At 39.5% G+C, this 25,814-nt stretch overlaps 2 protein-coding genes, 1 long non-coding RNA gene and 4 other non-coding genes across 8 annotated transcripts in view; 4 read left to right on the plus strand and 3 right to left on the minus strand.

The window, feature by feature from the left end:
- Positions 1 to 674: 674 nt before the first annotated feature.
- Positions 675 to 21,214, plus strand: LOC111657953 (calpain-9). The gene is made up of 20 exons (XM_023410303.2): positions 675 to 998; positions 4,980 to 5,049; positions 5,850 to 5,968; positions 6,127 to 6,260; positions 8,285 to 8,456; positions 8,606 to 8,677; positions 8,907 to 8,998; positions 10,160 to 10,234; positions 11,190 to 11,350; positions 12,348 to 12,505; positions 13,672 to 13,880; positions 14,011 to 14,056; positions 15,262 to 15,336; positions 15,684 to 15,744; positions 16,533 to 16,597; positions 16,711 to 16,779; positions 17,484 to 17,562; positions 18,538 to 18,654; positions 20,265 to 20,323; positions 20,536 to 21,214. The coding sequence occupies exons 1-20, from the start codon at positions 750 to 752 to the stop codon at positions 20,560 to 20,562; spliced, it is 2,109 nt and encodes a 702-aa protein (XP_023266071.1). The 5' UTR covers positions 675 to 749; the 3' UTR covers positions 20,563 to 21,214.
- trnak-uuu (transfer RNA lysine (anticodon UUU)) lies at positions 12,786 to 12,858 on the plus strand. The gene has a single exon. It is a non-coding gene; the product is annotated as a tRNA-Lys (tRNA).
- trnak-uuu (transfer RNA lysine (anticodon UUU)) lies at positions 13,426 to 13,498 on the plus strand. The gene has a single exon. It is a non-coding gene; the product is annotated as a tRNA-Lys (tRNA).
- trnak-uuu (transfer RNA lysine (anticodon UUU)) lies at positions 14,174 to 14,246 on the minus strand. The gene has a single exon. It is a non-coding gene; the product is annotated as a tRNA-Lys (tRNA).
- trnak-uuu (transfer RNA lysine (anticodon UUU)) lies at positions 14,626 to 14,698 on the minus strand. The gene has a single exon. It is a non-coding gene; the product is annotated as a tRNA-Lys (tRNA).
- LOC147818875 (uncharacterized) lies at positions 16,455 to 24,823 on the minus strand. Its single transcript, XR_015437507.1, has 2 exons — positions 24,686 to 24,823; positions 16,455 to 16,602 (listed from the first exon to the last, which is right to left on the minus strand). It is a non-coding gene; the product is annotated as an uncharacterized LOC147818875 (long non-coding RNA).
- Positions 24,824 to 25,814, plus strand: part of actn4 (actinin, alpha 4) — a 60,679-nt gene continuing 59,688 nt past the window's right edge. The window contains exon 1 of one of the 2 annotated variants that reach the window (XM_023410344.2): positions 24,824 to 25,150. In XM_023410344.2, coding sequence (XP_023266112.1) covers positions 25,025 to 25,150 — 126 coding nt within the window. In that variant the 5' untranslated portion in view covers positions 24,824 to 25,024. The remainder of the gene's footprint in view (positions 25,151 to 25,814) is intronic. The other variant, XM_023410343.2, reaches the window with a different exon arrangement.

Below are 25,814 nucleotides of genomic sequence, written 5' to 3' on the forward strand. Positions count from 1 at the left end.
TGTAATTTCAGAATGATTTTCCTGGTTCATCTTTGCTCGTCACCTACAGACGTCAACATCTGGTTTCCATGGGTGACGAACAGTTTTTGATACTGGGGTCTAAAGTGTTTTCTGTTGATGAATGTGTTAATGTTATCCAGTACTGCCTACACTTAACCATATAAGGTAGTGGGAAAAATTAGAAACATACTTCACTATAGTCCAGCTCAGTTGAATCAAATATACACAAATAAATATAGTCTTAATAATCACTATAGATCTGAATCATAACCTATGCTACACTGTCATCAAACACTGTGCACTGTTAGATAATGTAGTTGTTACAATGTAGATATTACACTTAGCTGTAATAATTTAAAAGAGTAGTTCGACATTTTGGGAAATATGTTTACTTGCTTTAAAGTAGAGTTAGATGATAAGATTGATATCACTCATTGTCTTAGCATTAAGAATGGAAAACTTGGCTCCGTTCAATGGTTGCAAAATCTGCACAAAACATTGAGACACAAAGGGTTTTTTTTAAAAACGTGGCAGCACAATGATGCGTCTGGATACGTCTGGATCCCCCCGCAGCACCTTCCTCCCTCATCCTCCTCCCACGCTCAGGTGAGAATCTGTCTGTGTACCTTTCCCACAGGGCGTGGCCTCTGTGGATTTGTTATGTGCTGAAGTGACAGCTAGACAGACAAGTCGAAGCTCAGTTCGGAGCACCGAGGTCTCAGTAGAGGAGAGGACATATTGGATTTGACATGATAAAGTCGTTGAGTGTGTCGTCTGAGTGCTCCCTCCCTCCGTCGGAGGACGATGTGGAGTCGGTCTGCTCCGACGAGCTGTTGGGCTCCCAGTCCCGCCGCTGGCTGGCGGACCTGGTGAACCAGGATCTGCCTCCGGACAGCGTGGACGTCCACACGGTCGGCCGGGACGGGCTGTTCGTGGACTATCACTTTCCCCTGGGAGAGCTGGAGATGCACTCCGGGGTCACCTGGAAACGACCGAAGGTAAAGACAAGATGAAAATAAACCTTAAATATCTCTTTGTTTGTTTGTTTGTTTGTTTGTTTGTTTGTTGTCAGTCTGATCATGCAAGAAGTGATGTGAAAATGAATTTGTTTATCCTCTAAAGTCTGGTGTTTGTTGTTTGACAGGAATTCTATGTGAGTTTCTTTGTAGTTCAGAAACGACCTTGCAAATTACAGTTGTTCATATAAAACTTATAATCAACTTATAAAATATGATGCATCATTAGAGATGAAAGTACCAAACAGTATAGGCTATGAGGTCATTCAAATTAGCTTTAAATCCTCTAATCAAACAGTAATAATATTTCAATATCTAATATATACATACATGCAATACATAATAATACACTCTCCAACAAGTACTTTGACTTCGCTTCTTTTACTTGAGTAAAGATTTGAGTGCAGCGTTTGTTTTTTTTACCACTGACCAGTATGTTTGTGGCTTGCTACTTTTACTGAAGTTAGAAAGAAGTACTTCTTTCACAGTCGCTCTTGAATAGTTTATTTTATGGTAATAGTTAATAATTTATGAGATGATCACGTTTTGCATGTGAATCTTTATCTGCTAAGTAACTACAGTTGCCAGATAAATGTAGTGGTAATATTACCCTCTAAAACATCAGGTACACTGAATAGACAGTTGCACAAAATGAGTATACTGGAAATAGTTGTACTCCACTGTAGAAAAGAATATGTAGTAGGACATAAATATCACATGACAAAATTGAATGATTAAAGTAAAGCTTTATTTCTGTAAATAAACCAGATCTTTGTTTCTGATAAAACTAAGTCCAAATATAAAGTACTTATAAAACACTTACTGAGTAACATGGTCACATTTACAGTTTAACGCTTTTCCTGTAGTGATTAAAAGTACTTTAAACAGGGCACTTTACTTGTATATTCCCATTTTAAGCTACTTTACTTCCACTCCACTACTTTGACTTCTCACATCTTCCAAAACTCAGTGTTTAATCTGGGTCACATTTCAGATGTATGAGCTGTTAACAGCTCCACCAGATAGTGACTTTACATCTAAACTTCTCACATGGTTGCATTTCAATACATGTTCAAATGATCCAATATCTCATAAAAAATGGTTCCTTCAACTCCTAGGCCACCAGTGTGATGTCATAAGTGATCACGTCTAAATACTTGGCTCACTATTATGTCCTCACAACAATATAACAGCAGTAATGTTGTCATTCCCTCAGAGATTCAAACATAAACAAACTATATGTCTGTTTTAAGAATCTCAAAGTAAATGCAATAGCAGATGCTCAAAGTTAAACACTGTAGGTAATGTATAGTTTAAAACGATTTACATGAGGATGTTGATACTGAAAGCCCTATAAATTCAAATGTAATATCATTTAATCACATTTGAATCCCTCTGTGAGCAAGACATGACATAACATTTATAATGATCAGTTTGTGGCAGAGGGGCTAACTGGCCAGGCTACCTCCATTTTTGTCCTCTGGACAGTTACTGTAATGTGTTTCAAAGAAATCACGTGGTGCTATAAAGAAGACAAACAAAGGCCTGCAGGGCAACAGGAGTGAAAGTGGTTAGGGCGTGTACCACATGGGGGTAAATGCCCTGGGCAGCTAGTCCCTGGCGCAACTCCCGACCAGCTGGGCCATTTGCTGCATGTCATTCCCCCACTCTCTTTCCCCACATTTCCTGTCTGTATTCCCTGCTGCTATCAAATACAGGCATAAAAATGCTCCCAAAAAATAATTAAATGAAAAAGAGGAATGCTTTGTCCATTCACAGACACTTCTCTTGAATTAGGGCAAGGTAGGACAGAGTAAGGGATAAGACTAAACCTGCTGGTATATTTACCCAAGGCCTGTGTTGAGTAAATATAAGTGACATATCAATTGAAGACATCTCTACATGAAATTAAAACAGCTCCTGTAATGTGCTGGAATGAAGGATATTATTTAGGGTTACAAGTGGTGCAAAGTATAATGCAACTGGCAGCTCAGTTTTATTTTATTGTTTCATTGCCACTGAGCTGTCCACTCTTATTTGTGATAGAGCAATAGTACATTTTTACAATGTGTTCCAGATTGTGTAATATGTGAAATGTTTTAGGTTTAGTGAGTATTTTTTTCTATTTGCTGTGTAACTTAATGGACAAAACAACAAGATCGCTTTACATTACAGTGTAATACAGTCTCGCACTTTCTGATTGAAATCGAAAACTGTCTGTCGCACACTCAACAACAATGAATTCACGTGGGTTGCATTTATAGCTTAAGTGTTAGACTGATAACCCTTTACCCTGCGTACTTGTTTCACTTTAACTCAAAAGTTATTTTACTAAAGCAATGAAAAACGAAAGTGCCAATGCACACAGAGGAGACATATTTTATCCTCTGCAGTGTCAGACCGGATTAACTTCGGCTTTCTCCTCAGGGACTGTGATTCCTGATTGCGATTGTAACACAACACAGTCAGTCTTCCCTTCTGCTACTGACCCAAAGCCAAATATCTCTGCAGTAGGGATGGGCACTCGAAGAAATTTTCACTTGAAAAATAAGAAATTATCGTTATAGCTCGAAGTGTTCCCACACCCAACTTCGCCTGGCTCTCTTCATGTTTACCTGCGATGCCTACGGCGGCCCGCACGGCGGCCCGCGCGGCGGCAGCTGACTATTCATTTTTCTCTGCTGAAAATTTAAATTGCTGCCACGTAGTGAAATTCATTGCAGTGCTTCAAAACACACTACACACAACACAACCTCGTTGATGCACACGTTAGATCAATCAGATTCCACGTGATCGACAAAATTCTTAACGATCAGTTATAGATCATCGATTAATCATTCCCACCCCTGCTCTGCAGTGTGGGAAACCGTTTGGGTTCACAGGATTCCAAAAGTCAGTCAAAAGTGTGAGTCCTGTGGATTAGAGGACATATTTTGGTATTTAATTGATTTTCTTAAACTTGGGCATCCATTGCCTTTATGGTATTTTCTTCTTGTTGAGACTGCAGGAGGACCGAGGGAGACACAGAGCAGCAGGAACACAGGTTTACTAAGTGAGTTGTCAATAGCTGTAGCTTGAAATCCCACAAAGAGTGTGACTGAATTAACTTTGTAGTTTATCGGTTGCAGTTTGCAGAATTATCATCCTCACTTTTTATCTGCAGTCATTTCAACATGTGTTTTAATTTCACAATCTATACACGTTTTTCATTTTAGTCCATAAGTTTCTGTGCAATCTCAAAGGTACTTGAACATATCTGACTGTTGAGATCGCTGTAATTCCAGTTTATGTAGTCTGGACTTTCACAACTGAGTCTCTGATTTGCATTCTTCATACCACTACTAATACTAACCTTTCTATAGAGTTTCCAAGTGAGTAAAACAGGACAAGAAAAACAAGTGTCAGCGATCAGCAAAAACAAAAATATAAATAAAAGAGCAGCTCATATTATAAAAGCAGATTTTAAGACCGATTTGTCCATCGTTCATCATCAAAGCGAAGCGATGACAGAGCAGTTCAGGTCAAAACATTTACTGCAACAGGACATGTACAAAATACTCTCAGTTGCAGGTTTATTACTGTAAGTCCACTTAAGAGGCTGCAGTTTATGGTGCTGTTGGATTGTTTCAAGTCTTATCTCCTCTCTGTTTATCACAATAAATAGGATGGGCTAAGTCATAATCATATATATTAAGGTTTTGAGATGGAACTAAGATCAGTCCTTCTGTCTGACTCTGGGTAAAACAGCAATGCTGGAGTATTCAAGAGAACAGACACGGTGCCAAGTTTATGTCATGTTGTTCTGATAGCTAAGATTTAATAATTAGCTGCCACTCCCTTTTGCATGGTCCTTCCAAAGGTGCAAAATTCGTTTTTATTATTTGACTGTTTCCCTCTCCACCCCCTCTCTCATTTCTTTCCTTTTGGTGTCGATTCAATCAACAAACTCCCTGCTGTTCCTAGGAACTCTGTCCATCACCTCAGTTCATAACAAATGGAGCTACACGCCTGGATGTCTGCCAGGGAAAACTCAGTAAGTAGACGGACAGCTACTGTATCGTTACACAACACAGCATTTTCTGATGACTCCACAAAACACATGGTACACTTTATTCAAACACATGGTATATTTCATGTTATTTTTTGTTGCTTTTATGTTTACTGGGGTTTGACAAAGCCATATAACCTTATATCTAAAGTAACTGAATCACATGCAATACTTTAACACTGTTACAAAGTGGGATTATATTAGGGTAAATGTCTGTGACAGATCCATTGATAGGTACATAAATAAAACCTGATGCACCAGCAGGTGATGAAAGATGACAGATGCACTGTATCCAGCTCTCTTTGTACAGCCATGTCCCCACTTAGAACAATTCTACTAGGAATAACTATATTGAAACATTACCTGTGTCCAAAGTCAGGGGCCTGATGCTTTGTGGGGTGCAGCCCATGAGGGTAGGTCCTTATGAGAACCTTAAGACTATGTTGAACCTTCACATCCTCCACAAATACAATGGTCCAGTGGCACTGCAGAGAATGAAAACCTTGTGTTTGATTGTCCAGGGTGCTAACAAGAACAAACATTGAGGTAACAGTAAGGCTCACCCCCATTATTTACATCCTGTAGTAGATTTATCTACCAGTGACTTCTCAGGTGGTATTTTCCACCTGAGGACAAATACCTGTTCAATCCAGTTTGGTCATATGATATTTTCTGACTCCATGCACCATGCACCACAACTGTCCAGTGCACAAAGGACTATGGGTGACTGTGTTGTGTGTAAATGCAGATCCACAATCCTGATAACCTAAATCTGCTTTCTTTAGATGACTGCTGGTTACTTTCTGCTATTGCATCTCTCGCTGTGCACCGATCTCTCCTCAGCAAGGTCATGCCTCTAGAACAGAGCTTCCAGGATGGATACAATGGTAGCTTCACCTTCAGGGTAAATAACTAAACACGGCCTAACACGCCCGTACTTATACTAATTATAGTGTGAATAGGAGTAGGAATCATTTTCTTTATTCTAAAGGACTTTTGTGGCCTTTGTAGAGTTGGTGAAATCATTGTGACAAAAACATCCCCCGCTCTCTGTCGCTGTAGTTCTGGCAGTACGGGCAGTGGGAGGAGGTAAGGATAGACGACTTGCTGCCGACTTGGAACAACAAACTGATCTACCTCAGCTCCCCAGACAAACAGGAGTTCTGGAGCTCCCTGCTGGAGAAGGCCTATGCCAAGTGAGTCCTTGTCAATCAGTTGGTGTGTGCACATTATCTAAAGATGATCTCACGGCCACTTCATCGGACAGGAGATCCCCTTTGGCATTTGTCAAGTTGAAACATCCACTTGTAAACAAGGAATTTCAAAATCCAATGGGAAGACTGTGAATTATTTATTCTCATAAGGAGATAAATTCTTTTAATGAGCCAGTGATGCTTCTCTGGCAACACCCTCAGAATAAACCTTTTTTTTTTACAAGACAGTCTGTTGTGTAGACACTTCCATTGGAAGCACTTTTCTTGTTGATTTATATGTAAGTAAATCACCATTTTAACGTATAAACAATTAATTTTTTTAATGTAGCATACATGTTGATTTTGCCTATTGTGTCTACGTAGCACATAACACGGGTATCTACATCAGTGTAGACACATACCGATTCAATAACTCTGATAGCAACCGTATCTTATTTACACATTCATCACATTATTCTGTCAAAAAGGGCATAAACTCCGTCCATATACTGAAGCTTAGGGACATCAGTTCATAGAAAAACATTAAGCTTGTTGATTCCTCTCTTCCTGTCTTTTTCTTTTTTTTACAAACACACTTCTCATACATAATTTACCTTTGAAGAGTATAACAGTATTTTTGTGCAAACAGATGACATTTAATATGGAACATTTTTTTTCATATGACACAAGAAGCTGATGTGTCTACTTGTACTGTAAACCTGAAGATCTTTTGAAGAGGCTAATAAATATTTGAACTATGCAAGCAATCTCAGCATACATGCGGAGGGCAGGAGTAGTTAGTTAAAACCATATTAACATATTAATTAACATAATTAGCCTCTGCTTTATGTCATAGCCTCAACATTTTATGTATGGCAGAAATAGTTAAAACTGTATTTATTATCTTAAAATGCACTTACCTTACCTGTGTTCTTAATCGTATAATCAAAGTAAATTATTAAGTGTTTCTTTACCAAACCACACATAAAATGGCAAAATTATCAAACATTCTGTTGCCCTTTATTAAGCACATCAACAACAACAACAACAACAGTAGTGCCCTACAAAGCTATTACTCATCCATTTGACATTTACAGTATGTCAAGTATGCTTGTCCATCATTCAAGATGGCTTCCCTTTCTTGTCCATTCAGGTCTGCACTTTCTTCCTCAACCCAAAGTTTGGCATACTGCCAGTTCCTCCTCTCTGGTTTTGGATTGCATCAGGCAACTCCACCTTAGCTGAAAACAAATGCCAGTTAATTTCCACCTATTCTTCTGCCTTTTTGCAGTCATGCTACATCCTGGACTCAACACTGCCCTATGGAAAAGACAGAGAGAAAAAAGGTTGTCTCCCTATAGAATAACTGCTACACAAACAGTATAATAACCTCTATTTTTCACATAAAAATAACATATTGCATTCTTCTTTTCAGATTTAGATATACTATAAATAGTATACACTTTAGCACATAGCATAGAATGTATCACAATGACACTTTACAAGTAGCTTTTTGTCAGGATAATCCCAGTATAGAACAGGGAAACCTGCCTACCGCTTCCACTGTTGTCTCAACATCTTTTGCGTCTTTTTCTTAATTTTTAAAATCTTGGTTTATTAAATTCCATGTAGCGCTGAAAGAAATGATGTACCTAACCACATAACCAGAAATCATCTTAATGATAAAATATGAAGCATGGAAACACCTACACATATTAAAATGTTGCCACAGAAGCTTTGCTTGAAAAACACCACAGAGGTCAGACTCATCTTCCTCTCTAGTCTTCACAACAGAAGTGTATGCCGCCAGAAATAATTCAGGCATACTGGAAAATACCTCCTTATTTCTGGAATAGATTTGATTATTTTTGTCCCTCTAAATCTGTTTAGCTGTACATCTATTTACCTATGCTGCTCTTTAGGAAATGCATTTCCTTTGTATGCTCAATAAAACTTTGGCTAATAAACCTTTGTCCAGGTACCTGTTGATGTCTGATGTCTTTGTCCCCCCTGTGTCTTTGTCACAGGTTGAAAGGTGGCTACAGAGCTCTGGACATGGGCTTCCCTCATGAGGCCATGGTTGATATGACGGGCGGGGTGGCTGAGGTTTTGAACATTGGCTCGCTGTCCAGAGACCTGCCGGCCTTCCTCAGATACCTGCTGTCTAAAGGAGCACTCATCAACTGCGCCAACAGCCAGGTACAGTAAGGAGGTTAGCGACCTGACAGGTAAAGAAAGAGGTTTTAGGCTAGTTTAGACTAGTATAACAAAACATGTTTGCACTGAGGCTTATGTGTATGTGATGAGACATGTAATACTGTCTGTTACTTCTGTGTTTTTCCCTCCAGGGCTCTCTGGAGCAAAGGAATGCATTAGGGATCATGTTCAGACATGCCTACTCTCTGACCGCAGTAGAGAAGGTAGTTCTCCCTAAACATTGTCATATTTTGTATATCTCACAGAGTTTGACTCAGGCAATTTTCACAGACTTTACCTAAAAATAGATAAAATTAAACACATAACCATAAATTTCTTCACATAAATTCCAAAAACACTATTGTTGATATCATAAAAACAATCCTCATAGCAGCGTGCTTTTGATATGTTGTTGGACCACAGCTTCACATATTCTTTCTCCTTCTCTGACAGGTGAAGACAACACATGGCACCGTGGATTTGGTACGAATCCTCAACCCCTGGGGCAACACTGAGTGGGAGGGGCCCTGGAGTGACTTGAAAGGGTTGGTACCAGGCCAGGAATTTCCTGATTTTAGGGACAAGGTCATTTGGCCTTCGGTGTCACATATGTTTTTAGGGAAAAGGCCATTGAGTGATTGAGTGCGTACAATTAAATAACTTGACTTTCTGATAAGAGAAAAAAAACAAAAAAATTACACAAGTCACATGAAAATCGAAAACTATTGGACAAGCTCCCGTCCTTGTCCCGTTAACAAGGACGGGAGCTTGTCCTTGACTCAACTTCACCTGCGCAGACGTGTGTGGAAACAAAACTTGCACACTAAGCGTTAAGAGGCAGCAGTAGAAAGCAAACAAGCTGATTACACTGATTTATCGTCTCTGTGCAAGAGCCGCAGTGAGTTTGCAAAGTTTGAGACAGATTATTGTAGCAGGAGTAGAGCAGCTCCTTTCAGGAATAGATCAGTATGTAGGTTGTGTGTGTAGCGGGTGAGAGAGAGGGAGCAGTGATGCTGGCGTCCGGAGCAGAGTTAACTAGTTAGTTAGAAGTTAGCAGTTTAGTATATGCACACAACCAATCCAAGCTGCAAAGACTGCTCCAGGGACGCTTTTAAAGCAACCTTGAGATTTTGGCAGTAGCATTGTCACAGACGCCACGCAGGGGCAACGACGGCCATGGCTGGCGTGGCCACCATGAAATTTCTACCCTGTTTGGTACACACCAAAATTAGCCAGATTTTCAATTGATTTTATAACTTGACTTTGTTAAGTGTGGGATGAAAATGTTATAATGAAAAAAACCTGAAGTTTACCTGCAAGATTAATAGATATTCTCCCTCTAGAACTACCTGAGATAGTTTGTGTGATTGTGGTTGTAGATGTACACTGACCTGTCTAGGCCTTCTCAGTCTCAGGTGTCTCACCTATTTCTGTCTGGCTTTAAAATCAAATTTAAAAAGAATTGGTCCATCAAAAGAACAAAAGTTGTAGTCCATGCGTCTTGACTCATATCCTAGCTCCACTTGTTTGTGTTTACTTATAGAATTCAATAATGCAGAAGATGTCTCTGAGGTTATGGGACAAAGGTATTAACCAACTTCGCAGTACCTTTTGTTTTCCTGAGAAAGTGGTATAATTGGGAAATAAGTATTTTACTGCATAAAAATAAAAAGTGTCCCTGCTTTTCTGTCTGTTTCTGTCGTCAGTCCAGAGTGGAGAACAGTGAGCACTGAGGAGCAGAGAAGACTGGAGAGAGTGTGCCGGGAAGACGGGGAGTTCTGGTGAGTTTGTGGTGTCATTGTGTATCAGCAACATCTGTCTGTGACATGCATCACTGCTGATTCTGAATCTTAATGTCCGCCTCCTGCAAACACGAAACAAAACACTCTGACGTGAGTCTCCACGACAACAAGAACAACAGGGCAAACAAGTCCACTTACCTTGACATCTCTTTTTCTTTTGCACACATGCTTTTGCTGGAGGCATTATGTTGTCGGGTTGTCTGTTTATACACCAGTACGTCCATATATCCCATTCGAGTGAATGCATTATCTCAGCAACGCCTCCAGGGAATTTGTTCAAAGTTGGCACAAACATTCACTTGGACTCAAAGATGAACTGATTCGATTTCGGTGGTGTAGGGGTCAAGGTCACTGTGAACTCAAATTCTTGTGAATGCAATATGTGAGGAACACCCTGTGGGAATTTCATTAAATTTCGCACAAACATTCATCTGGACTCAAGGATGAACTGATTAGAATTTGGTGGGCAAAGGTCAAAGGTCACTGTGACTTTTTGGGCATAACTCCCAAATTCATACATTTATTATGACACAATTTAACATGTCTAATAAGATAAAATGATGGAGTGATGACATTTTATACCCAAATGGTATGGTCAAAGGTCAACTTCACAGTGACATCATAATGTTCTGCAAACTATTATTCAGTGCTGTACCTCAGAAAGGGAAGCTTGTGATCATATTTCCTGCAACTTGGTTGGTTGGCGGAGGCATACAACCACGAGGTGGTAATTCTAGCGTTATTGTCATTTATCAAAGCAAGACAGAAAGAAACAGGCAGGCAGTGTGGCATCTTGATGGACAGTGATACAAAGCTACCCAAACACAGCTGCTACAACACTGCTACATCACTACTGACTCTGAGTCTGTTAACATATTGTGAAAATATACACATGAAATGTCTCAACTTACCCGTTTCTCATTCTTTCAATCAGGATGTCAGTGTCAGACTTCCGACAGCAATTTGAGGTGATGGAGGTGTGTCACCTGACTGACACTCTCGGAGAACCAGGCCCCGGCGTGCTGCCGTGGAGCTATGTAATGCATCACGGGAACTGGGTGCCAAGTGTCACAGCGGGAGGCTCTCCCCAAGGGGGTAAGGCAAATGATGATACAACTACAGATAAATACAAATACGAGAGAGTTGAATTTTCATTGAGAACCAAATTCAGTGTTGATTGTAATTATTCAAGCTGAGCAATTCAAATTCAAATATAAATGATTCAAATTCAGTTTCTAATTACATATATCTTTGTTCATTGACTCTGACTGAATCAAAGTTTGTACCTGCCAGTCAGCAGGTAAAATCAGCAGATGGTTTTCCACTAGGGATAGGAATTGAGAGCCGGTTCCAGTCAAGAACCGGTTCCAACTGGTTCGATCCATCGACATCATTTGCCTTTATGCTTAACGATTCCCTTATCGATGCCTTCCACTTAGGTCCACTTGCCTTGCAAAACATAACGTCACACTTTCACGAGAGGCAGTCAGCGTGAACAATAACGAAGGAGTCGAGGAAGTGTGGTTTAATTTAACACAAAATGACGCTAACAGCGCAACGTGCAATGTCCGAGAGCAGTTTTTTTTTTTGTATATTAATACAAGGCAGCCCTAAAGAAGCAAACAGCATCCCATCCTTGAGGGATTGAACTTGTTCAGTGTTCAGAGACTCATAATAAAATTTGTGTCGTTGACACTGAAAACCTGTATAGGCCTACTTTTTTCCGCACAGAAAATCCACAGGAATCGATAAAGGAATTGATAAAGAATCAGATCGATAAGCAGAATGGATAATGGCATTGGTATCAATAAAATCTTATCAATTCCCAGCTCTATTGTCCACACAGTGAAGCTTTCACATTGAAAAAATAAAACCCCACCACCAAACATTTGTTCAGTCTTTGTAGAAGCTGTGATCATGCTCTGAGAGACCTTACATGTCTTGATAACATATTAACTCCCATATGTATGTTGTGTTGATTTGAAATTAGTGTATAAATAAGGTATTTGTAAGTGTTTGTGCTGACCAGTTGTCATTGATGTAGTACTATATAAAGAAAAGTGCCGTACTAAAACCGTGCGTGTGTGTGCAGGTTGGTATTGGCAGAACCCTCAGTTCTACCTCGTACTGTCAGAGGTGGACGGTGGCAGAGCGGACTCCCACAAGACCTGCTCCTTTGTTTTGGCTCTGATGCAGAAACACCAGAGACGTAGAGGCATAGACCTTGCCATGGCCCTGCATATATACCAGGTACAAACACACACACACATTGTAGTTTATTTATGGGGACTTGTCATTGACATAATACCTTCCCTAACCCCTTACCATAACTCTCACCATCACAGCCGAATGCCTAACCCCAATTTATCCTAACCTAAAGCTAATTCTACTAAAAAAACCAAGTCTTAATCCTCAAATATCCATTTAAACTTACCCTAACTTTGACCTAACCCTAAACTAAATCACTGAGCCAGTAATCAAGTAGATTTAACAATGACACAATTGAACATGGTGAAATGCTCTTCTAAGAGCCTGGATAGCTCAGTCGGTAGAGCATCAGACTTTTAATCTGAGGGTCCAGGGTTCAAGTCCCTGTTCAGGCGAGAGAAGTTTTGTGCTGTTTGCAACAGACAGGAAGTGGACGTAAATAAATCACGTTGCTGCCGTTGAGGTTTGGTCTTTCCACATTGGTAATGGGGAAGTACACAGACCTTTAAACAGTTCACTAGTCTGTCAGACGTCTAATACATACGGAAAACCATTCACACACCTGGGCAATTTACAGTCACAAATTAACCTGCATTTGGTTGGACGGTCTGAGGAAAGACAGGTAGCAGAGGAAAGACAGGTAGCAAAGCAAACCCATGTAGACTCGAGAGTTGTGTCTCCGATTTACAGTGTATATACACTATATTAATCTGTTTTCCAAGTATCTTCCTGGAGCCTCACTGTGGACTACAATACCAATTTAGCCTCTTCAGTCAGTGAGCAGTGTAATATTCACTTTGTTTAACTATGTGGCTGTTGAAGTGATATTGTTGTGTTATTGTAATTCATCCTTTTCCCCTCTGAAATCCCAGAATTTGTGCTTTTATAAAATTTCTCATAGTAATACAGTGTAGATGTCAATATTAGTGACAGAAAGCAATATGTGGACTTCTGGGGCCAGGGCCTGGATAGCTCAGTCGGTAGAGCATCAGACTTTTAATCTGAGGGTCCAGGGTTCAAGTCCCTGTTCAGGCGACAGTAGTTTTAAATTGCTTGAAGCAGACAGCAACAAGAGACAAGGCAATGTAAAGGTAGGCATTCAAGTTTAGTCATTGCTCATGATGGAGTTTAGAACTTGACAACAGTAGCTCAGTAGCTAGTAGAGATGGGGTACATGTATGTGTTATAATTCTGTGCTCTCTCTCCAGGCCCATCCTACAAGGAAATACCTGTCCTCTGAGGAGCTGCGTGCTAGTCCCCCCGTCCTCTGCAGCCCTCATTACTCCTCACGTCGGGAAGTTGTTCTTCGTGGCTCCCTTAAACCAGGTCGCTACGTCATCATCCCTTCCACCGCCGAGCACAATCAGCAGGGAGCATTTCTCCTCCGGGTGCTGACAGAACAGGGCAACGCAGCCACGTGAGTCATGGATTCAAAACAACATGCTCATACCATGATGGTAGAGGGGTTTGTTTGTTTTTTAACAGATCTGAGGCTTTAAGATTAGAGATTATAAATATGATGATATGTTTTAATGCTTTGTTTTCAGTCCAGCTCACAAACCATCGCCACAAGACAGCTCTTACATAACAGAGGTAAGAGACAAGTTAAATTACACATTATTCACCATTAGTTATTATTCACCTAGTGAAGTTTATGTTAGAAATAACAGTCAGAGAAGTGACCACAAGGGAGCAACTTAAAAGTACTGTCGCCTGAACAGGGACTTGAACCCTGGACCCTCAGATTAAAAGTCTGATGCTCTACCGACTGAGCTATCCAGGCTCTAGTGTGTTCCCATTGCATTCCATTTTCTCAGATACATTAACTTTTTCTGTTGTATTGGTGTTGTAGTATATCTTATTATAAAATCATCTAAAGCAACATACTTTTAATTTTAGGGTCTAGGGTTCAAGTCCCTGTACAGGTGAGAGAAATTTAACATGAAGATGAAAACAGGAAACACATTCAGTATATGGTATAGAAGTTCATTATTGGGCTGTGTATTTAGTCACAGCTCTACTCTGTAAGTCATTTAGTTACCCACTACAGTCACAACTCAAATGTGAGACATAGTAGAGTACAGTAGTAATGTTGAGGTACCATCTAACTACATGTTCTTTCATTTTTGTGACACCTGATGGCAACACCTTAAAACTACTATCGCCTGAACAGGGACTTGAACCCTGGACCCTCAGATTAAAAGTCTGATGCTCTACCGACTGAGCTATCCAGGCTCTATATGCATGTTAACATAGGTGTGTATTCATCCCCCAGTTTCCTCACACAGTCCAAAGGCTTGTAGATCAGTTTAATTTGTGATTCTAAAAAGCCTGTAGGTGTGAATGGTTGTCTGTTAGGCTGTGTTAGCCCTGTGATAGTGATTTGTTTCAAGGTGTGCCCACTTCCTACCCAGTGCATGCTGGGATAAGTGCCAGATAATAATGATTTAGATAACGGGTGAATAAATGTAGTTGATTTTGATGTTAACTGACAACTGAATTAAAAAAAAAGAAGTTTTCCCCGCACTGTGTTGCCGCACAAAGTTGCTATAATTCTGATCTAGTGACAGAACAGTGCTTTTGTATTGAATCCCTGCAGTCAAAAATTAAATGATGTGTGGAAAACAGAAATGTTCAACATATTGAGACGCAGAGGGTTGATTTAGTTTAAGTTCCAGACTCTGCCTCAAAACATTTCTTTAAAAAAACCCTGCAAAGCTAAAAAGTTGTGAAGTTGCCATTGGTTTGTAAAAATTAAAGGCTTGTTTTTAAATTCAGTCTGTATTTTCTTTCTGCAGCCTTCATTTCCTCACCAGGCCGCTCTTCCTGCTCTTAAATCTACCAGACAACTGTTCAAGAAGCACTGCAACAAGGTGAGACTTACCTCCACGCAGCTGTTGTGCATCAAAAACAGAGCTGGCCTGACTAACATCTGCAAATAGTTTTGAGCTTTAACCTACTTTAAGTGCCATATGGATGTTTGCAGCACTGGAAAACACCTTCATTCCCACACAGATTAGACAATCACAAGAATTCATTAAAAATGTGTTCCCTGAACTAAATGGCAGTTGTCAGTCCTGCTGTGTGTGGTAAACCCCAGCCTCATGTGCAGTTACTGGTTTAAACCGCAAAAGTCTGCCTGTGTTTTGAAGTGTCTGTGTGAGTGCTACAATGACCGTTATGTCTTGTATTGTGAATGTTTCCTGGTTTGTGTCATCAGAATGGGGTTTGCAAACCAGTGCACCTCCACAGACTCCTGACTGAGGCCATACAGGGAGGAGGTCAGTGATGTCTCTGTCTCTTATCTTGGGTGGAATAATAGACTCGCCCGGTCGTGTTTCTTTCATCAGGAGATTGTATTCAACGATTGAATTCCTTTAGTGAGGAGTCACAAGTCAAAAAGTCATAATAAAATAATGTCTGATTTTGATATTTATACAGAGGGTTTCTCTTTTGATTTTAGTATCACGTTTTGCAGGGATTCATGTGGAGTCATGTTATACCACAGACATCTACAGCTGATCCAGTAACAAACAGTTAAAACCAGAGCTGATTGGTTTGTTGCAATCGCTCCATCTAGCTTTTAATCTGATGTATCTGCGGAGCTGAGGCCAAATCTATATCCTCCAGTCAGCTGCCTTAAACGTATGTCTTTAGATGAGTAAAAATTTATTTTTTGTTGTTTTGACCTTTTTAGAGCACTTGCCTGAAGTTTCATGGCAAATGTGTAGGATTAGCTGAGGAGATCAAAGATGGTGACAGACAGGTCAGTGTTTCAGAGGGAACACGCCCACCTATGTGAAATATGCTATTTGGGGTTCATTAATCATAAGAATATAAGTATTCATGACACTAATTGCTTGGTAGAGCTGCTGACCCCACCCCTGCCTTAACATGCAATCTACAACTCGCAGTGTGCAAATCAAGGCCATTAATTAGAAAACAGGCTCACCGTCACGCTTTAAAAACACTTTAGTAACATCTCATCTCATCATCTCACATCATCATGATTTAATGTGATGTTATGCATGTTAAAATGTCCACTGGTGATGTTACTTGTTGTCTTCAGTGTTGGCCGGCAGTGAGAAGAACCTGGCTCTGGAGCACTGCAAGAGCCTGGTGGTCCTCATGGATGTATCCTTGAAAAAGCACACACAAAAAAAGACAAAGCACTGAATGAATGAGAACAACTGTTGAGGTCTATTGGTTGGTCTGGTTAATTTCCTTGACCTCAGTGTTTTATCCAGACCCAGGGCAACGCCCAGCTAAACTGGCCAGAGTTCCAGAGTATGTGGGACAAGATCAGGAGATGGACGGTAAGCTCATCAACATCAACATTCCACAACAGTAACATCAATTTAAAAAACATGGCTCAAATCAGTCAACACGGCTGAAATCATCAAAAACAATATAGAATAGATGTTCAGAGTGGTTGTGTGTGAATCAGAAAATTGGTTGAGGGAAAATTTATCAAATGGTGTCAGTGTTTCCAGCATGGTTTTTTTTTTCCTGTTTTCTGACTTTTTCTTTTTCTAATCCCTCTGTGTTTATCTGTGTACTGTGAACATTGTGATGCTGTGTATTGGGGACTGCACAACAACAACACTGCCATGTTACAAGTCATTGTTCTGGATAAAAACCATCCATGCTGTACTCGTATGTTGCTCAGGAGATTATCCAAAATCCCTCAAGTGAACACAAAAACTCAACGAATTTGCATTATCATCATTTAAATACTGAACATATTCACTGGCACTGTGCTTTTCAGTTGGTCAAAAACTACACAAAATGAATGTTGACAAAAATCTTTCCATTACTTAGCAGCAATGTAATTAGTAAAACATGATGTAGTTTAAACATTTAACATTCATAGGTTGCCATAGTTGAATTTCAAGTTTTCACACAGCTCCAACCAAAAATGCACCACAGGACCACAGACTTGAACTTGTCTTGTCAGATATTATGTCAGAGCGTGGCAGTTTTTCATGCACTCAGTATGCTGTGTTTAATCTCTCCTCAGGATATCTTCCTGGTGTTTGACAAGAACAAAACCCAGCGCCTCGAGTATCAGGAAGTCGCTCCTGCTCTGAAGGCAGCAGGTAGGACTGAGAACACACGGTGAAATAAATAAATATGGACTTCAATCACACTTTAAACATTTCTGAGCTGTTTCTAGCAGCTCATGTGTCACATGTGCATGATTTTAGTGCTCAGGTTCCATATCAGTCAAGAACAATTTGGCCAACAGGGGGAGCCAAACCACCTCTCTTTTCCTCTTCCTCTGCTTTTTAACATGGTTCTTTAATAAAGGCGGGGGTAGCTTGTGTTGTTTACTTTGGTTTCACCACATTAAAGATACAGTCACATATTATACTGAAGTGTTTGAATTAGATCATCAATCTGCATTTTTCATGTTTCTCAATTGAGCATGATTGAAAATAGTTTTTTGATAATTGTTTGGATTATTCAGATTCTGCATGGAATAATCCAGTTTAAACTGGTAGGGTATGAAACCTTACGACAGGTTACATCAAATCCAGTACAAAGGCTGGATAACTGTGTGTGCAGACACCGACATGTCAGTCGGTAAAGAGTATTCTGGCCTTTCTCTATTGGTGTTTACGCTTAAATAATTTAGTGTGAACTTTGTCCTAGCAGCCCTTTGAAATCATAAAAATCCCTTTCATCACTGGGTTCACCTCTAATAAGGCAATCAATAAGAATTCATTTTAAATTGCTTTTTTTGCTTTTTATCAAATAAATGCTTGATTAAACCTTTACTTCCACTCAAGTAAAACACTAAGTCAGCAAGATATCGAGAGGTGATTAGTACTACTCATAACACTCTTTCCTCCTCTGTTTTCTGTTCTGTTTGGTAACATTTTGGAAGGTAAACTGAACTGAACAGTAAGCACATTTACAACAGGCTGGCAGATGCCTGTAAATATGTGAATTTTTAATATGTGAGGTTCACTGGCAGCTGTATGTCTCACAAGAGAAAATGTCCTTGCCCATTGTCACTGCACCTGTTGAAAATAGTGATTTATTCTGATCTAAGTCTGTCTCTGCTTCAGGCATCATGGTGGATGATTTGGTGATGCAGCTGGTTGGACTGCGGTACACAGAGCCTGACCTGACCATCAGTTACCCTGGCTTCCTGTACCTGCTGATGAAACTGGAGAGCATGATCCGTAAGGGAGGGAGATGAGGGAAGATGGGAGGAGGATTAGGAAAAAGAAAAGTGGCGCATTGTCACAGTATGCAAAATGCAGAGGAGATTAGAAACAATAGCTTGTTTAATTCACTTAAATGCTCACATCCCAAATAATTCAGTCTAGCATATCCTACTGGTAATTACCACTATAAGGCTATCGTGTGCAGTTTTTACCAGTAAGGAGTTTCTTTATAGTAATAGTCTATTGTCTGTGATGAACAATAAGAAGATGTAAAGAGGGACAGAAGAGGAGAAACAGAGGGGATGGGAGGATGTGTGAGGTGACAGGGGAGGCGTGGGAAACAGATGGGAGCAGATACAAGAGGAAAAGATAAGAAGAAGAATGGCAGAGGATAGAGAGATGTTTTCAAGTACAAGTTAGAACAGAAAACATCAGAGACCATGTTTGATGCTGAAAGCTGGAAAAACTGCAAAGCAGGAATATTTGAAGAGTTAGGTTTTTGTGCACGGTCTTTGCAACTGATTATTTTTGTGCGAATGTGTGCAGTGTTAGTCATGCTTATATGACAGTTTGTCACCACACCCTACCTGTGTTAAAAAACGGTTTTGCTGCTGCTTGTATTTCAAATTTTTTATCTCCAATTTTTGGAGATAACAAAAATTCAACAATTTTTGAATTTTTTTTAGAAACAAAACAAACAAAAAAATTGTTACATGAATTATAAATTATAAATCATAAACTTAAATAAATAATTATAAATAAACAAGAAATTTTAGTAGCTACAGGGTTTCAGGCTAGGTTTGTCAAATCAAACTAAAACAAAAGTATTGCTGATGTACATTTTACAGTCATTCAAACTGTAACTAAATAAACATTAACCTTTGAAGGTAGAAACTATGAGGAATATGATACATTTTTGTCTACTTTTTGTCAACTAAATGCTAATGTGAAAGGCCAATGAATAATAGACAGTCAGCTGTATGAGTAAACACACAGAGCCAGATCTTGCTCAGCTAATCTCATGATACACAAATACAACACATGTGAACAAAGTGGCTCAGCAAGCAGTATAAAAGTGTTTTACTTCAACTTTAAGATGCAAATTTATCTGTCTCACTGTAAAACAAACAAACAAACACTGACAGTGAGATGTGTGACAGTGAGTTGGTTCAGTTTATTTTATTATGTGCTTTCATCAGAATGTAACAACCTTCCTGGCTACTACTACATTAGAAAACTAAAAGTAAGAGTCACTGACTATCTGACATTTATACATTTAAACTGCCGTACATTTTTATGTACAAAGTTAAAATGAGATGCCAAAATTATCATTATGGTTTGACCTGGCAACAGCGATGTGAAAAAATTTACATAATTTGTTTTGGCGTATATCATGGCCAGATGGGTGGTGTCTGCCAGGCAGGACAGGACAGTATAATGAGCGTTCAGAAAAAGTTTAGAAAAGCTTCTGAAAGTCAACTCAGTCTACAGAAACTAATGCAAACTGTCCTGACACTGTAAACTCCATCCACCTCGTCCTACAGCTAGAATAAAATAGAAACATTTATTGGCCATCTTAGTTGAACTGTGTCTGATTTGTACATTGTTTTTGTCCTGTTTTGCAGACAAATTTCAAGCGTACGACATGGTGGGAATGGGAACTGTAACTGTCAGCTACAGACAGGTATGAACACAGATATACATACATATGGCACTAAACAGACGTATTTATATATTTCTTATATATTTATAATATGAATGTTTCAACTGATACATCTCAGTTTGGCACGTTCTTTATCAAACCTTTCAAACACGAAAATAAAGTCCTGTAAATTGAAATAAAGGGTTGTCATTGAAGCAGATGAATTCAACTAAATGTTTTCTCATTGGTTCCAGTGGCTCCACATGACCATGTACAACTGACCTGACCTGGTCCACTCAGTCGGATTCAGCAGGATTTGCTTAATGTAGTGTTTTCTGCTCTTCTGTTTTTCCCGCTTGATCTTAATATGTTGTGTTTATTTTATATATGTGACAGAAACATGTAGCAAACTAAAAACAGGCTTTGTACTAAGAGATCTTGTGCCATTAATCCCCCTCTTGTATGGTGTCATCATATTGTCAAACAGTAATAAGAACTCTCTTCAGTCATGGAAACATCTGGGGTCAAATATGGAATGCAGATGAGCTGCTGTGACGAAAACAGAAGTTTATGATTCACTGTCATGGTGACACTTCAGCAAATGTCACCTCAGTGATTCAGTGAATGATTTATTGACCTCTGACGTTATTTCTTTACTCTCATCAATGGTCCCATAATCATGGCTTCAAACAATTATATCCATACAAAGCAGTTTATCATTTATTCAATTAATCATTCAGAATGATCCTGTATTATGTCCTTTATTATTGTGATGCCTTAAAGCTGAAGTGAAAAACAGTTCTTCCCAACATGCTGTCATTTAAACAGTGATTCATTTCTACTGTAGGATGTCATATACATGATTGTTCTGACAAAATGTAGCGCTTTGTTTGAGCATAATTCAATTTCAATAAAGAATATTGAGTCAAAGTCTGTAAGGTGGTTCTCCAGTTTTCTTTATCTCAGTATTTTCAGGTTTCTGTGCCTTTTCCTTTTCTTTTCTTTTCCTTTGGCTTTATTACATCATTTTTTTGTATGTACATATTTTGTTAAATTGTTTTTTCAAATTAATTCAATTTTAGGAGCATAGAGAATGTCCAACGGGATATGCAAATGTATAAGAAGGTATAGGTATGTCATAATCATAATAATTAAAAAAAATATTATTATTATTATATTTATTTAAAATAAAATCAGATGACCCATTTTTGTAGGTCTGGTTGTGTATGAACTACTTCAAAAAATGATGAGTTCTGTCATGAATAAGGATGACTTCCTCTGACCTCAGAGATATTCACAGGAATATCACAAACATTTCTGATGCTACTGTGTGTTAATGTTTCAGTTTTATTAGTTTCTTTGGTCCTGTATATTCTGTCTCCCTTTGCAGCAATCCCTCATGATGTGGCCTTTTCCCTCTGACCAGGCCATGATGGAAAAGTTAGATCTACTGGATTGGTTGTAGAGGTTCCCTCTGCAACTTCTCTGCAGGCTCTGTCTCTGCAGTGAGGGACCCCCGACCACAGGGGATACTTTGAGAAATGATCCTCTGTTCTTTGCTAAAGTCTGGTATGTGTAAATATCCGTCTTCCAGCATCATTCTTTAAAGTGAGAACAGTCAGAGATACACATACCAGAGGCTGTGTGTGTGTGTGTGTGTGTGTGTGTGTGTGTGTTCAATATCCTGTTGCACTGATTGCTGTGTTAGTTCAAACTGACTTTTAGGCTAGCATGTGGTAGTCATACATCAGCCCCGCCCTGTCGCTCCGTCTCTCTTCCTGTCTCTTTCACCTCTGAGATTGCTTTATTGAAATGAATATTGATAATTTTCTTGTTTTGCTTTTGTCTTTCTTTTGCTCTTGTCTACCACCACATGTTCATATGAAAATAAAAGCCATCTTCACAATACATTTAAAACATAACAGGCTGTGTGGGCTCAACCAGTGGGTGGTTTCACAGAAACATGAGATAAATCAAGACCAAAACCATTTCATAATCCAAAAAAACAACAAACTATAATTGTAAAAAGATAGGTTCATATTTTTTTCAAGTATGTCTTGAAACTAAGTTCATATGCCCACATGGACATTAAAAGAACCTTTGGTTGCTTTAAATGTTCCTCTTTAAAGTCAAGCCTCTGAAATACAATAGAGGAGGACTGACTTTAGTGCTCACGGCTTTGTCACGTGACACTTAAATATTTTACACAGCAGCATCTATTTCAAGAAGTGGTGACCCTGTTGCACTAGATAACTAACTAAATTAACTAGCGATAGTTTTCATAGGGACTATTTCTTCAGAAGAGGTTGGTTTCATGAAAACTTATGACAAGGATAGATTCAGCTTTACAGTTAGGTAATATAATTTTTATAATTTGGGTGAACAAACTCTTTTTTTGTAGGATTATGACCAAATGTGATATGGTACAATATGTGCAAACTGGAGTTAATAGTCATGAGAATATGCTTCAGCCTTCATATCATCACCCCCTGTGTAAACATCACCAGCTACATTTGAGACTCAGTTTCCTTTTGTTCAACCCCTCTGTAAAAAAAAAAGAAAAATTAAAACAGTCCATTCATAAGTGGCTTGTTCCTGCTAATGAGTCCAGACCAGACTGTAATTATGACTCAGGCCTGTTTTGACCAATCACAGAGATGTTAGTAGCAGAGTTGCACTATATGGCATCACATGACAGCATCAAAGCTGAAGCATGGTCTTGCTACAGTCTATATGCTGCTCTGGGCTGCGGTGACGCTAATCAACCAGGACAGCCTGAGGATGACCTACTTCTGTAGGTGGCTCCTGCAGGCAGGACAGTCACTCTCCAAACCAGCCTGAGCCTCTGTACAGCAGATGTAATGGATGACACTGCAGTTCAGGCTTTCATTTTTTATGATGTCAGTTCTTTGGGTCAGTGGTTCTTAAATGGTTTGAATCATGACCTTTGATGGTTACAGGCTGCACACGAATCATCTAAAGATTGATTTTCTCTCTTAAGGTTGTTTCATTTTTTTCACTATCAGAGGAGGCAGGGCCACTGGGCACTATTTGATATTGTATAAGGAAAAAAAAGTGAGAATAACCCAGAACAAAATAATTTAGACCATATAAAATTTCCATTTCCTGTCCAATTACGCAACATTATCTTGTGATGCTCACGACCCTGAGAACCACTGATTGTACCTCCCTTTTAACCAAAGTGACACAGTCATGACGAATTATGATTCTTCCATGTGCTGCTTAAATACACATAATTTTATTCTACTTTCTTAAGTTGATGAAGTTCTTGTTGAAACCAATATTCTCACTTCAGGGCGTGGTTTCTGAGCCTAAATACCTGGTTGCACTTTTATTCAAAAACCATACCTGAAAGCTTCTCAATACAACCAGTGTTAACTTTTGACTAATGACCTGACCCATTGATGCAATTAAGAGTTTTCATATTGGCAAGAAATGAATGGAAACCAGTGGCTGACTGGAGCAGCAGGAAAATTAAATCCAAGCTGGTGGAAGCATACTTTGCAAACTGGTTAGTTGTGATTTGAAGTATAAGTGATTTGATAGCTTCCCCTTTAAGGAAGATATCACAGTGAGTTTGACTCCAACATAAAAATTTGTATCAAATATATTAATTAAAAAAAAATCTTGAATCAGAAACTTTCATAATTTTGTAATACTTTAAAACTTGCCCAACATTCAATCAAAACAATTCCAAAAACAGCGACACTAAAAAGTGTAGGAACCTACCAAGAGATGATCAAACACTTTTATTGTTTTCAGTTTTTCACCGTTTCAATATTTCAGATTGATAATGTTTCATTGTTTCAGCAGCTCACATTCAAATAGACATGAATATTCATGAGATGTCTGGGCCTATGGAAGCTCCTGGAGATGAAAAGAAGTACACATATTCATACCAGGAAATAGGCGATGATGCCTTCAAAATAAAACCTCCCAACGCTAAAGGCAGAGGATTTACAGAAAAACGTATTTGAAAAAGAAATCTCAAATTGAATTTTGAACGTTATACTAACTATACAGTAAAGCTTCTGTAAAATTAATAATAAAATATGAACCCATATAAATTGCTATTATGGATGGGGAAGTATAAGGACTATTCATTAACTAATGAAATATATTTTTATTTTTTGTTTTATGTACGGTTAAATAAAAATGTTTTGGTCAAAAACTGTGGGAAATTAATGTGAGACAAACCAACAAAAAACAACTTCATTAAGGGTGAAAACCGGTGGAACAAACATACAATGACAACAAAAACAACAATATAGAGAAAATTTAATCAAAGGCTAAACACAAAAAATGTCTACAGATGTGTTTTGTGGAGGTCAGTTGTGGTGTGGTCAATAAACTTAAAACATGCACATGAATTACTTTTTTTACCTTTAAAGATCTCACCGGAAGCGTCGCTCCTCGGTGCGTCGAGCTTGTCAGAGCGGCTGGTTCCTCCCAGCAGCCACACCGTTCTGAGGGAAAGCTTTTCTTCTCACAGCAGCAGCGAGGATTTTCTGACTGCACACACCGGGTATTCATCACATTAAAAAACATAGTCACGGCTGGAAGCGGCGGGTAAAGACGGACACTTTCCTCGGTCGTGTATCGCTCCCTATCCCACCTCTCTGACCTGGGCCGTCGTTGCTTTTTTCAATTTTATTTTTTATTTTTGTAGGTTCATTTCCCGTGACAGTATCTCTGTGGCGTACTCAGGTTTCTTTTGCTGACATGGTAGATTATCACGCTGCCAATAACCAATCCTCGGCAGGCGGGGTGCAGACCTACATGGAGCAAGAGAATGACTGGGACCGGGACCTGCTGCTGGACCCGGCCTGGGAGAAACAGCAGAGGAAGGTAAGGCCACCAAAGTCGGGCCCAGCTGGGCCGAGTCGAGCCGGGCTAAGAGGAGGCGGCGGCGGGCAGAAAGAAAATGGCAGGGGAGGGATGGGATGGGGAGTGGAGGTCAGAGACCGAGTATGGGCCTTGGTTTTGCTCTATAAACCCCGCAGCTGCACCCTATGCCCCACTTCATGTCATCCATATTTCCTCCCAGCCTGGCTCTCCTCTTAGCTCGTCCGAAGGCTCTCCTCAATGTCAAGCTGTTTCATTTCACTGATTAAATGCTGATTACCTCCTCTCTAATTCACTGAATGAAAAAGTCTTGGGGTGTGTGTGCAGAGCCAAGCCCGTGTCTAACATTAGCTGCTGCTTTCACTCTGTCAAAGGTATTTTTTCCCGGCACTTTTTTCCCTCCCCGAGCGGAAATAGGGCGCCACATTGTTGCAAAAAATCAAAATTGTCATTGTGCAGATAATATGAAACAGTGCGTCAAACGGTGTTTTGGACGGGTTTAGGGCGTTATCAAGCGCCCTGTCCCACTTGTCTGCCTGCTTGACTGGCTGGTTGAAGGCCGATAAGACTGGCGGAGGATAGGCGAGTTACTGCTGCTGCTCACTACTGGAAAGTCTGACCGATACCTTGTGTTCAAGGCCAATATATAGTTACTTTAACTTTAAAG

This window comes from Seriola lalandi, unplaced genomic scaffold (assembly GCF_002814215.2).
Source record: "Seriola lalandi dorsalis isolate HSWRI2012SDOR001 ecotype SW California unplaced genomic scaffold, Sedor1 jcf7180002054422, whole genome shotgun sequence".
Lineage (NCBI taxonomy): Eukaryota > Metazoa > Chordata > Actinopteri > Carangiformes > Carangidae > Seriola > Seriola lalandi.

Bases quoted from the DNA above. Each gene is read 5' to 3' on its own strand.
- LOC111657953 (XM_023410303.2), top strand. From the start codon at position 750: ATGATAAAGTCGTTGAGTGTGTCGTCTGAGTGCTCCCTCCCTCCGTCG. The intron at 8,678-8,906 runs GTAGTTCTCCCT...CTTCTCTGACAG, and splicing joins CTCTGACCGCAGTAGAGAAG to GTGAAGACAACACATGGCAC. The intron at 12,506-13,671 runs GTACAAACACAC...CTCTCTCTCCAG, and splicing joins TGGCCCTGCATATATACCAG to GCCCATCCTACAAGGAAATA.